General features: G+C 33.9%; 1 protein-coding gene across 2 annotated transcripts in view; it reads right to left on the bottom strand.

Moving 5' to 3' along the window:
* The window catches only part of KCNH5 (potassium voltage-gated channel subfamily H member 5), a 332,299-nt gene that overhangs the window by 120,594 nt on the left and 197,442 nt on the right, over positions 1–14,263 (bottom strand). For both annotated transcript variants that reach the window (XM_082386478.1, XM_082386477.1), the window contains exon 8: positions 1,879–2,078. In XM_082386478.1, coding sequence (XP_082242604.1) covers positions 1,879–2,078 — 200 coding nt within the window. The remainder of the gene's footprint in view (positions 1–1,878; positions 2,079–14,263) is intronic.

Below are 14,263 nucleotides of genomic sequence, written 5' to 3'. Positions count from 1 at the left end.
ATTAACCTCCCCATTTTTTCCCTATTATTCCCTTGTCCATGGATATTCTACCAATCAGAAGTACATTTCTGTGACAACAAATGATGAACAGCAAACAACCACAAAAATGTCAATAATAACTACATGGTGGGTGCACTTCCGTAAACACCCAATGCCAGTATATTACACCTTAACTGCATCATGAAGCAGACAGTTGAGCAGGTACTAGAGGGGAAGCTTGTGAGAATCTATTGGTTCCATTCCCGAACTAACCCAGCATCTGGGAACTTAGAGAAGGGAACTCAAAAATCTGCCATGTACCAGATCTGTGGCATAGGCTCTGGGTCAGGTACTTTTCTAGTGTAAAGGGCTATTATTCCATCAGTTTACTGATGTTATCTGTCAACTACCATGAGATCCCACTGAATTTTCTGGAAAGAAAAGCTTCTGACTGAGACAGTGATTGACAAGGTAGATGGTTACGTCTTGAGCTCAGTTTCATTGAATGTGGACCTCAGAGAACATCCTGCTTCTAGCGATTTAAACACTGACTTTTATGTGCACCCCTCAGGAAGATCTTGTTCCTTCTTTGGATTCCCTCCCTACTAACCTTATATCAGTTCAGGTACACATTAATCAAATTCCACAGGTATGCAGTTTGTCCTTTTCCCCTCTGTGGTCACACATTCCACTTTAAGGGGCCATTTAACTGCATCTTGTAAAATGTCAAAAGAAGAGCAAATCTCACCCTCTTTCATAACTCTTCCACATAGCTAGCCTCCAGTATCTCACTTGCACTCTCTCTGAAGGCTTCCCTCCCTCAGCTCTTACCCTCAAGTCCGTTCCCTTCATCCCCCCTCAATCCTCTGCTCCTAACACCTGCTCTGGCTTACAACTTCCTACTTGTTTCATGAAATTCCCCTAACTAAACATCTACTTTGTTCATTGGCTCTTTCCCTTTGACATTGAAAGGTGCTTGTTGAGCAGGTCTGAAAGAAAAACTACAAGTCAACCTCATATGATTAAAAAAAATAAAATTTGTGGGAAATGGCAAGGAAGGTTATGTGCTATCTGATTATCATATGTCAAAAATCAGTACCTAAAAATAAAGCCTTCGCTGATACTTATAAAGTGACATAGCTTAAGATCAGTTTTCTCTAAAAGTCTTATCATTGTCATTCCCTATATTGGATGTGAATCAGCTGGGTGTAGGAAGTGAGAATTTATTTGATTTTGTTTATCATGGGGAGGACTTTGGTTTCTTCTTTGCCCCTAATATGAGTTAGATGGGAAAAATTTAAAGTGGTTCCATGAAAAGAGAAGCAAGAAATTAGATATGACAGGTGGATTGCAAGGGTCATATCCATTTCATAGATTTGTGTAGGGAAAAAGGGAAAACAAAGAATTATAAGTTGCATTATAGAACATGTGATAGAGAGAAGAGAAATTTAAGTAGAGGGTAGAATAGAAGACATATAATCTTTTAGTTATAAACAAGGAAGTTTCTTTCTGAATTTTAAATGGGCAAAATGTCAAAAGAGAAATCAAGAATAAAATCTAGCAAAAGAAATGGCAGCACAGTTAGCATTTTAGAGGAATGTGACAAATTACTCTGAGTGGTAATGAGAATGTTTTGAGGAAATGAAGTAATTAGCTGTTTTCAGGAACCACAATTCCTAAATTGAGTTTGATGACTAGTACTAATTGATGATTAATGGTTGAACATTTTCCACCTTACAAGCACTAAATAATATGATTGACTGATATGTCACTTATGAAATACAGAGTAACATTTATAAAGCAATTATATAAGTAATGTGTGAGTGGGAAAGCTATGGGCATCTGAAGATCCTATTGAAATAGAAAATAAATAACAAGAACAATCATAATAACCCATACCTTTTCTGTGTCAATGCCTTTTGACATAGACCACGTTGAGACAATATAATCCATGACTCGTTCACTAAGGCCTTTGGGGACCTGATAGAGTTTCAGAAAGTCCCGTACATTATTCAGCATCTCATGGTACCGGTTGGTGTTGGCATACATTTGCTGGAAAATTGTGGTAACATTTCCAAAAATAGTTGCATAAAGAAGAGCTGAAAGAGAAGAAATGATGAAAATAAATCAAATACCCCAAGTGAAAAAAAAAAATGATGTTAATATTGGTGAAACCAATGAATCACTTGACAGAGATGCCTTTATAAACTTTTCGGCATATTCATGGTAACCCCTGAGAAGAGTGCCCAGAATTTGGTGTTCACTCAGTAAGTGTTATCTTTAGTATGATAAACATGATTTTATGAGTGAGCACTACTCTAGTCATTGTGGTAAAACATGAGAGTGGTTGATAGATTTCATGAAGAATTAGATGATCCAAGGTTATGATTTGCCTAAGACATTCTTAGCCATATGACTAAAGTTATCCTCCCGCCCTGTCCTCCTGAATGAAGCCTAATCAATTTAAATTTTCGAGAGATTGATGATCCAGTTTAGAAATGTATGCTCTTTCTCACTGCTTGCTTCGTCCAGGTTTTGGATTACTTCCCTGCTTATCAATATTTTTGACAGAACATCAGAAATATAGGGAGGGAAGACAAATCAAAGTGTTCCATTTCTAGAAGATTCTAGAGAGAAACAGGGTTGGAATTAACAGTTAAAATGAAACTTTGGGAGTGCCTGAAAATTCTAGTTATTAAATTTATGTCAGTAACCCAGTATCATAAGGCTTTTTTATTTCATTATTTTAATTAAGAATAAAGTCAATTTGCAAACCATTGTTATTCATCTACAGTGGCTAGGAAAGGAATAGGGTTTTTTTTTTTCAGACAATCAGATGTTTTTTTAAATTTTTTTATTTATGTATTTATTTATGGCTGTGTTGGGTCTTCGTTTCTGTGCGAGGGCTTTCTCTAGTTGCGGAGAGCGGGGGCCACTCTTCATTGCAGTGCGCGGGCCTCTCACTATCGCGGCCTCTCTTGTTGCGGAGCACAGGCTCCAGACGCGCAGGCTCAGTAATTGTGGCTCACGGGCCCAGTTGCTCCGCGGCATGTGGGATCTTCCCAGACCAGGGCTCGAACCCGTGTCCCCTGCATTGGCAGGCAGATTCTCAACCACTGCACCACGAGGGAAGCCCAGGAATAGGGGTTTTTAATGCCCCTGACTGCTACTCCCTCCCTCAACCCATAATTTACCAACTCTTCTCTCTCCAGATCTGGTCAGGTTACTAATGTTGACCTGACCTTGAAAAAGCTTTTAAAAGCAATTGAGTTCAGCCCCAGATCAACACACCTTCAATCACACACCACTCCCAGCCTATCTTGTCCCTTTGATTTTACTCCTTTAACATTAAGCTCTTTTGAAAAGAGGGCAGTATTTTATTCCCCTTAATATAAAGTAAACACAATGTTTAGTAACCACATTCATTCCATAAGCATTTCACAAATAAGTGGAATATCAGACAGTGATCACTTCCATGCTTGTTCCTCTAAGCATTTGAAAAATTACTCGTCTAAACAAAAAGTATGGACTGTTTCATTTCACAGTTTCATCAACCAAATCTCACTTGATGGAAGTAGTATAACAACAAGCCAGTGAAGCAACTTAAGATCTTCAATCTATTTTCAGAAAATCATTTGTTTTTTAAATAACAGTTGCTCTTTGAGTACAACAAATTATAATTTCACAATAGGAAGCTATGATTTTACAAGCATTTACTCAGTTGTTTGTTTGGTTTTTTTTTTTTTGGTTTTTTTTGGGGGGTTTTTTGCCTGTTATTTAGGGATTTTGATGCCTGTGAAGAACATTTGTTAAGATAGATGATATTTTGTTAGAAGTGAGTAGGAAGAATATAGTGCTGACATTTCCCATCTGGGTCCTTAAATCTTTGTTTATATTTAAAAACAACAAAAAAGTAGAGGTAATCACAGACTTAACATTCTATTCCATCATTGTTGGCATTAAGAAAGATGAACACAGAAATAATGTGAACAAACTAATGGTAGAAGAATCATGCAACCAATGGAATTTTGCATTTCCTGAAAAGAGACATAAAGAGGATTTATGTTTTTAAAATAATGAGCTTTTTAGAGGTTAATGAAATAATGCCACAATCATGTTTTTGAATAGATAGCCCCCAGCTATTTTAAGTTGTCAGTAAATACCACAGAACTATTATTTTGACATGTTCAACTCATTTGGCTCCCTAAGATGCCTGTAATATGTTATATTTGCCAAAGTGTCTTACTACTGCCTTTTTGCTTAACAAATTACCACACATTTCATCTTTGGGGGTACATTAAATATGCATACATTCTAGTCATATGAAAAGCTTAAGTACTAAAATATGAATAAAGCTGCCAATGTATTTAACGTTTTCAGCACTAATAAATGAAGAATACAATCAACATCCCATTAAGTTTGGTATATTACAAGGATATTTTCTGCCTCCAACTTTCATGTGAGTGTGGTGTCCTGCACTGGGAAGGACTAATCAAGGTCACAGTTTAAGGTAAGACATTCAATTATATATATAATTATATGTATATAAGTATATATACAAATATGTAACATACACATAATTATATATACATATATAGCATATACATAATTATATATATATAATTTTTTACCTTGAAATGTTAAAAAAAATCATGCAGAAAGTTCATATACCCACATGTACCCACATGTAGCTCTCTCAATTATGACATCTTACAGAACTATAGTAATTTATCAAAACCAGGCAATTGACAATGGCAAAATACAATTAACCAGACTATGGACATTATATTTCAGCATTTTTTTACATGCAGTCATTTTTTTGTTGTACAGCTTTATAAAATGTTATCACATGTACAAATCCATGTAATATATGTATATTTTAAAAAAGAGAAACCACTTCTTCCTTAAAAATATTTTCCACATTTAGGACTAGTACACATTTCATAAAATATAATGACAGCAAGCATGATATTCCATAGTAAGCAACAATACTGCCTCCCACCACAGTCTGTGTTCCCAGGATAAATGGGTACATCTTTAATGAGAGTGACCCTGGGACATGACACACGATAATGAAAGAAATTGATCTTAGTAGAAACTAGCTCTATGCTGCTAACTCCCAAAGTAATACTTATCCCCTGAAGTACAGACTCACAAGCCTTCTTGGATGTCTCACTGCCATTCAAATCTAACAAGTCCAAAAGAGAACTCTTATTTTACACCACCTTCTCTTCAACAACCAAATGCACTTTTCATCTCATTAAATTGTAAATCCACACCTAGTTGCTCAGACCAAAACTAAAGCGTCATTCTTCAATTCATTCTCTGATTCATTTCTTACATCTACTCTATCAACAATTCCTATTGGCTCTACCTTCAAAATAGAGCCTCAGTACAATCCCTTCGCACTACCTCTACCAGCATTCTTGCATCCTTTAAGAGTATATGCTTTTCCACTTACTAGCTATCTGTCTTTGGGCCAGTTACTAAATCTCTGTAGGATTCTATTATTTCCTCTTACAACTTTACAGTTACTTTAGAATCTTTACAAAGGAGTTGTGCTGAACGATATAACATATAAATCAGTTTTTAAAAAGTCCAGTAGGGAGTAAGTATCCATGAAATGCTAGGTATGTATCATCGTCGTTGTCATCAACATCATCGTCATCATGGAAATAGCTCCCAAACAATTAATTTTTCACTCAGCAGAAAGAATATCCCCTTCCTTCAATACAACTCTCTACCTGCTTACTATGCCTGTGTTCTTAATCTTATTTATCACTACTTTAATTTACATTACACCTTTATTTATTTGCTTGTTGATATCTATCTTCCCCATTAGAAATGCAAAATCTGTAAGTACAGGCTTGGGTCTTGTCCTTTTTTGTTCACTGCTGTATTTCCAGAACACAGACCACTTCCTGGAACATAATAGGTATTCAGATATTTTTTCCAGTAAGTTCACACACTAAAAGCCTAGGAAACATTTTTTCAGAAACATCCTTTTTTTCAAGTCAAACTTCACTACTGGCGATACGAAAACATAGAAGGAATACACACTATTAATGCACGTGAGAGAATAAAATATTTAGAAGCTAAGGTGACACATACCTTGGCCATGTTAAGATAATAAATAAATTAAGAAGGCCTATTGTCATTCATCAAACATGAATGCTCATGCTTGGCCTGGCAAGTTTTGCAGAGTACTATTATAGAATTTTACCCTTTGAATGGGATGCCATAGACATAATTTGCCTACTTTACTAGGAATAATTAGAATAATCTGTTAAAATTTGATAAGCCTTTTATATGCTCTCCTGTAGCCTTTTAAGCTTAAGATAACTTAAGACAAGCTAATTTTATAAGCTTATCACATTTAATGAATTGATAATTCTGGCATATACACTAGTAAATGTCTTATCTAAAAAGTCTTATATTTCTCTTATTCACGACAAGGGGATTATTTTAAAGATAATTATGTTAGATTAAAGAAGGCTACAAATTCTCTGACACCCCTTCCATTGACAGGCAGTGTCTATATTCCTTTCCCTTGAATCTAGGCATACTCTATAACTATTTTACTAATAGACTACAGTAACTATAATCATATGCCAATATCTGGGCCCAAGCCTTAAGAAACTAGAAACATCCAATTCCTCACTGTTAGAACACCTGCTCTTAGAATCTAGCTTCCGTGTTGTGAGGAACCCCATTCTTCTAGAAAGTTCCACATGGAGAAGAATTAAGGCCCCTGGTCAATAGTCTTGGCTGAGCTCCCAGCTAAGCACTGGCCTTAGGCTGAACAATCTAAAATATTGATATAAGAAGACATTTCTGGTAACACTTAAGGCTGTGCAGGTGGTTCAACCATCACTTCCCTTTCTATTTATATTCATATTTAATAAGAATAGTTAAGATAGGAAGGAAAATGTCCTATCAATCTATGATTGTATGTGCAGCACACAGCTTGACAACATCAGCTTACCAGCCATGTATGTGGCTGAGCCAACTAAGAAGTGAATTTTTCAGACCCATTCAAGCCATCCCAGCTGATAACACATGGAACAGAAAGTCATGCCTTCCTAGACCTGCATAAGTTACAGATTCATGAGTGAAATAAATGGCTATTCTTGTTTTAAGCCACTAATTTTGATTAGTTATGCAACTTTAATATTCTAATAAGTAGTTTTATTAATAGCCTAATAAAAAAGATTGATTCTCAACTGATTAGAAAACCTGGGAGAGGAGGGTAACGAGCTCCTTACGATGCACATCAGAGCCTAATAGCATATTTAGAAAATGTTTTTTTAACATTTAATACATTTTAGTACTTAAAAACACCTATTATTTTCATAACATATACATTAAAGTCATGAATGAATGTTTAATGTTCTCAAAAAGAGACAAAGATTGAATAATGCCATATAGCCAATCACAGATTCTACTATTCATTCATGTATCATTTAATTCAGTAGATATTTATTGAACTTATTACATGCAGCCATTACAATAGTCACTAAGGATTCAACATGATCCCTGTTCTCAAATAGTATTCACTACTTCCTATAGAAAGGTATTAATCTTTATTTTTTATCAGGGCCCTTAATTTTATTTATTTTTTAAATTTTTATTGGAGTATAGTTGATTTACAATGCTGTGTTAGTTTCAGGTGTACAGCAAAGTGAATCAGTTATACATATACATATATCCACTCTTTTTTAGATTATTTTCCCATATAAGCCATTACAGAGTATTGAGTAGAGTTCCCTGTGCTATACAGTAGGTCCTTATTAGTTATCTATTTAATATATAGTAGTGTGTATATGTCAATCCCATCTCCCAATTTATCCCTCCCTCCCATTACCCCTGGTAACCATAAGTTTGTTTTCTACATCTGTAACTCTATTTCTGTTTTGTAGATAAGTTAATTTGTATACTTTTTTTTAGATTCCACATATAAGCCATATCATATGATATTTGTCTTTCTCTGTCTGACTTATTTCACTCAGTATGAAAACCTCTAGGTCTATCCATGTTGCTGCAAATGGCATTATTCTTTAATTCTCCCAACTCACATGCTTTGGAAGGGGCTAATGATTATTTCCTTTCCATAGTTTACAAAAATTCACAAATAAACTTATAGTCATTCCAAGTATATAAACTAAATATAGTTTATTTCTCAGGGTTAAACAATTTGCAGAGTAAAACAAAATCTATGTTTAGCTAATTAATTGTAACTCTGCCTCCACTCTTATGAGTTGCTCAGGATAACAGATCAGATGATGATATCCAGTTCTCTGAATAAACTGTGTTCTCCAGTCACTTCATTTTGTTTGCTCCCTAGGTCAAGCTGCAGCCATTCATGTTCTTATTAATGATTTAGACTTTTTGTGCCTGTTCAAGTTGACATCCAACATTTACTTCTCCTAGTTATCTTTCTTTTATAAATCTTGGCAAGTAATAATTGGCCTTAGACTAAGCAATTTAAAATATTGATATGAGAATGCATTTCTGGTAACCATTAAAGCCACATAGGTGGTTCATCCATCATTTCCATTTCTATTTCTATTCACTAAAGTCCACCTTTAATAATGATATCTAAGACATGGAAGGAGAATATTCCACCAATGTATGATTTTATATGTCTCCCACAGCCTGCTAAAACACTTGAAATCACTCCAGTTGGCCTTAGAACAAAGTGAAGAAGCTGATCATCAGATCTCCAATTTCGAAGTTTTATTCTCCTTCCAGCTGTCTCATAATGGCTCCTGGTTTCCCTGGATGCTCTTTTGCAATTACCCATACATGTAAGCTGCTTCTACGCATCCACTTATGAAACAGATATTTTCTCTTTCCCAGTCTTCACTTAATCCATGCCCCATTTCATCTAGTACCTGAACCATGCCAACTATTTTGTTAGAAATTAATCTCATTAATTACTTTATATTAAGTGTTAAATATTGAAAACTATTTAATACAATATCCCTCTTAGGGACGTTGGAATTTTGAAGGAGGAATTCCACATGATACAATGAGTTGATTGAATCATTACTTGAATTAACTCTCAACTAGTAAGATAAGTTGATACACAGAAGGGACCATTTTTTAAATTTATCAAAATTATAGCATAGTACTGGACACATTTCAACTGTTTACAGCTAATCCCATGATTATCATAAAAACTGACTACATCAAAATAGTTTCAGTAATTATATGGCAATGACTATTATTTTTTATTGAAGTGTAGTTGATTTACAATACTATATTTGTTTCAGGTGTACAGCATAGTGATTTAGTATTTTTATAGATTATACTCCATTAAAAGTTATTACAAAATAATGGCTTTAATTCCCTGTGCTGTATAATACTTATCTATTTTATACATAGTAGTTTGTATCTCATAATCCTGTAACCCTAATGTGTCCCTCTCCCCTACCCACTCCCCAGTGGTAACCACTGGTTTGTTTTGTATATCTGTAAGTCTGTTTCTGTTTTGCTCTATACATTCCTTTTATTTTTTAGGTTCCACATACAAGTGATACCAAATAGTACTTGTCTTTTTCTGTCTGACATATTTTACTAAGCATAATATTCTCTAGGTCCATCAATGTTGCTTAAATTGGCAGAATTTCATTCTTTTTTATGGCTGAGTAATATTCTGTTGTATATATACACCATGTATTCTTTATCCATTCATCTGTTGATGGACACTTGGGTGGCTTCCATACCATGGCAATTGTAAAATAATGCTGTTATGAACATTGGGGTGCATGTATCTTTTCAAATTAGCATTTTTGTTGTTTTCCAGGTAATCAGGAGTGGGATTGCTGGATCATGTGGTAGTTTTATTTTTAGTTTTTTGGGGAACGTTCACACTGTTTCTGAGAGTGGGTATACCAATTTACTTTCCCACAAGTGTACAAGGGTTCCCTTTTCTCTACAACCTCGCCAACATTTGTTATTTGTAGACTTTCTTATGATGACCATTCTGACTGATGGAAGGTGATATCTCATTTTGGTTTTGATTTGCATATCTAATAATTAGTGATGCACATGTTTTCATGTGCCTGTTAGCCATCTGTATGTTTTCTTTGGAAAAATGTCTGTTCAGGTCTTTTACCAATTTTTGATTGACTTGTTTGGTTTTTTTGATATTGAGTTGTATGAGCTGTTTATATATTTTTGGATATTAACCCCTTGCCAGTCATATCATTTGCAAATATTTTCTCCCATTAAGTGGGTTGTCTTTTCATTTTGTCAATGGTTTCTTTTGCTGTGTAAAAGCTTTTAATTTTAATTAGGTCTCATTTGTTTATTTTTGCTTTTGTTTCCTTTGCCTTAGGAGACAGATCCAAAAAAATATTATGTCCAAGAGTGTTCTGCCTATTTTCTTCTAGGAGTTTTATGGTTTCGAGTCCTACATTTAGGTCTTTAGTCCATTTTTGAGTTTATTTTTGTATATAGCGTGAGGAAATGTTCTAATCTCATTCTTTTACATGTAGCTGTCCAGTTTTCCTAGCACCACTTGTTGAAGAGACTGTCTCTTCTCCATTGTACATTTTTGCCTCCTTTGTCAAAGATTAATTTACCATAGGTGTATGGGTTAATTTCTAAGCTCTCTATTCCATTCCATTGAACTATGTGTCTGTTTTTGTGGCAGAACCATACTGTTTTGATTACTGTAGTTTTGTAATAGAGTCTGAAGTCAGGGAGGGTGATACTTATAGCTTTGTTCTTGTTTCTCAATATTGCTTTGGCAATTCAGGATCTTTTGTGGTTCCAAATAAATTTTAGGATTATTTGTTCTAGTTCTGTGAAAAATATCATGAGTATTTTAATATGGATTACATTAAATCCATAGATTGCTTTGAGTAGTATGGCCATTTTAACAGTATTAATTCTTCCAATCCAAGAGCACGGGATATCTTTCCATTTATTTGATCATCTTCAATTTCCTTCATCAATGTTTTATTGTTTTCAGAGTATAGGTCTTTCACCATCTTGATTAAGTTTATTCCTAGGTATTTTATTCTTTTTGATATGATCTTAAATGGGATAACTTTCTCTTTCTTATAGTTCTTTATTGGTGTATAGAAAAGCAACAGATTTCTGCATATTAATCCTGTATCTTGCAACTTTACTGAATTCATTTATTAGTTGTATTTTTCAGGGTATTTATATATATTCTTATATTATATCTTTTTTATTTAAAAAAAACCTTTAAAACACAAGGAAACAACAATGGTGAGATTCAGATACTGCAGTGGTTCAATGATTTGATTCAGAGATTTTCTTTTGCCCTTCAAATTATAAAATGCAAACAACAGATCACTCTACCTAGTTGTAAGTCTACTTTTATCAGTTACAGAAAAGAAAAAAGGAAAAAAAAAGAGAAAATATAGTAAGTACAGAATGGATTCACTATGTTGAAAAATGGAATTTCTTTTATTTACAGCTGTTCTGTTTATTTTGTACTAGGTAGACATTTTCAATGTTTTCCAGTAATTTTCATTAATGCTTTTCATTAATGATACCTGCAAGCCATTTCTCTAATCTTTAGTACCAGAATATGAAAAGAAGCAATAAACAGAGGATAACATTAGATCACTTACTCTTTCTATATATCTATAAAGTGGGTATTACTATTATACTTATGCTAATATGGGAACACTAAATACAAAACTTGAAATAGTATTAAAATATCTCTTTACCAAAACACAAGTATTATTGATCCAAGACCCAAAGAGTAAAGTGGCACTGCGAACAACTTAAATAAACTGTTGAGGCGCCTAAGAACAGTATCTGTGGAATAGCCAAGAGCTTCTCATGTATTCTGAAAAACAGTGTCATAACCTATCTTCTTGCTGAACCTCCAAATAATTTATTCTTGCTTCCAAATCTTTGTTCATTCAGTTCCTTTGTGGTGGATTTCAAAATATGACCATATATTTTTCCTATCTTGGTACGCACATCTCTTTGCAATGAAACTTTATTGCTCCTCCCACCAAAAGGTGGAATCTACTTCCTTTAATCTGTGCTGACTTTATGACTTCCGGTAGAAAATGGCAGAGATGATATTATGCAATTTCCAGAGACATTAAGGGACTTATTTGTTTTGCTTTTGCTTTCTTGGAATGCTGTCTTGAGACCATCATTCATGAGGAAGCCTGGAATGTACTGATAGCAAGATAGCAAGAATGGAGAGGTATAGTTATCCAGTGGTCCCAGCTGAACCTTGTCCCTAGCCAAGGTGCCAACTATATGTAGCTACCTGAGGGAAATGAACTAAAGAACTAATTATCCAGTCAACCAACAGAGTCATGAAAAATAATGACTCACTGTGGTATGAAGTCACTCCGTCTTGGAGTCATTTCTTACACAGCAATAGATAACTGATACAAAGCCCTCTCCCTTTTCCTTCATCCTTCCTAAATCCCAGGCACTCTTTGGGGCTTATTATTTCCTTTATAAAACCTTGTCTGATTATCCTAGGTAAAGGAATTTCTCCTATTCTTCTACAGAACCTATCAATACCTCATTCCTTAAAAGAGTAATTATATGCCTTGGTTTATATTTTTATATTCCCCTATATGTGTTAACATATCATGCTATAAACATAATGAAGTTCTTGAAAGCAATTACCTTTTATACTCCTTTGTATCTCTCTATTGACAACATAGTTCCAAACACATAACTTCTGAACAATGAAAAATAGAAGTTGAATTAACTTTAAAGGATTCTCCTTATGTAGCAAAGCAAACAGCAAGTACATAAGAACCATCCCAGGTCAAATCTGACTGAGAATATCATTAAAGCATTCTGATTTGCCAGTCTGAAGAGATGGAAGGCAAAAAACAAAACAGCTGTTAAGAGGTATAAATCACAAAAGTTATCGCTACAGTGAAAATTATCTGCTAATATTCTAATACCAAAAATATTAGAACATGGGGACATAAGTTACTGGAACTTAGTAGTTTATGAAAAATAAATATATTCTAAGTCATAGTATAATATTGTAAAGATATCATCAGAAATTAATCAAGAAAATATGCCTATACTAAATATGGGTTAGAAGTTAAATGGATATACTGTTTAGACAAATTATTCCATTTCTTGGAAGTTAAACTATGACATTATAAAATGAGCACACAAAAATGATCACTGAAGTGTTGTTTATAATATGTGAAAAAAGTAAAATGTTCAAAAATAAAGATTAGGTGATACAAAAGATGGTACAACAACACAACTGAAAATTAGGAAGCCATTAAGATTATGATGGGGATTTCTGGGGATATATCTGCAAAAAATTAATAGCATATTTTTATTATAAAAAGTTTTCTTAATTTCATTCTTTGTAATATTATATCTGTGAATATGTGTGTGGAGGGTTGACTTATGGGTATACATAGAAAAGTGACTAGAAGGATGTTTATAAAACGTTAACAGTTCTTATATTTAGTCAATAGGATTTGTAGTGATTTTGATGTTCTTTAAACTTCAGCATTACTTAATATTTCTAATAAGCATAAAGAAGTGCCAAAATTTGCAAAAAGAGTAAGTTACTTATATTTCTTAAAATGGTAGAAGCTATAAATCATTTTAGAGAGCAATCAGATTAATTTCCAGGTGACATATACATAAAAGATCATCAAGAAACCTGATATGCTAATGGTGATAGCAAACCTTTACTTAGTACTTGTTATGAGCTTTATGTACATTATCTCACCAAATTCACACAATCACCCTAAGTTACTATTTTATCCTCATTGTAAAATATAAGGAACACATTCAGGAAATTAATCTGCCCAGAATTAGATCAGAGCTTCAGTCTCAACAACTACACAACCTAACACCCTTATCAGCTTTAAGATTGATGTTGCAAATAATAATTATTCTACCCCATAGCAGACTTCTGTAGCCAATATTAATTGCTTACTAATCATAGATCTGACCAAAAGTTCTTAAGTGTGAACATCAGATCTCAAATAATTAAGCACCTCCAAGGGTTAGAATATAGACCAAGTAGAAACAGCATGCACCCCTTAAATGATAAGTACCAAGAGATATTCTGGGCCCATCACTAAACTAGGATATGGTTGAATACAGGCAAAAGCCCTTAAATCTGCTATGGTTGCAACATTACTCAAATAACATTTAATGCAGTAGAAAAGAAAATTTACTGACTAATATCTCTGTAACATAAAAGGAAATTTTTAGTTTACTCTGCTTATGCTTATTCACTGTGATACACTATTAAACACTATGATACACATCAACATTAATC

This window comes from Balaenoptera borealis (genome assembly GCF_965194805.1).
Source record: "Balaenoptera borealis genome assembly, chromosome: 3".
Taxonomy (NCBI): Eukaryota; Metazoa; Chordata; class Mammalia; order Artiodactyla; family Balaenopteridae; genus Balaenoptera; species Balaenoptera borealis.
This window is presented reverse-complemented; position numbering and strand designations above follow the sequence as displayed.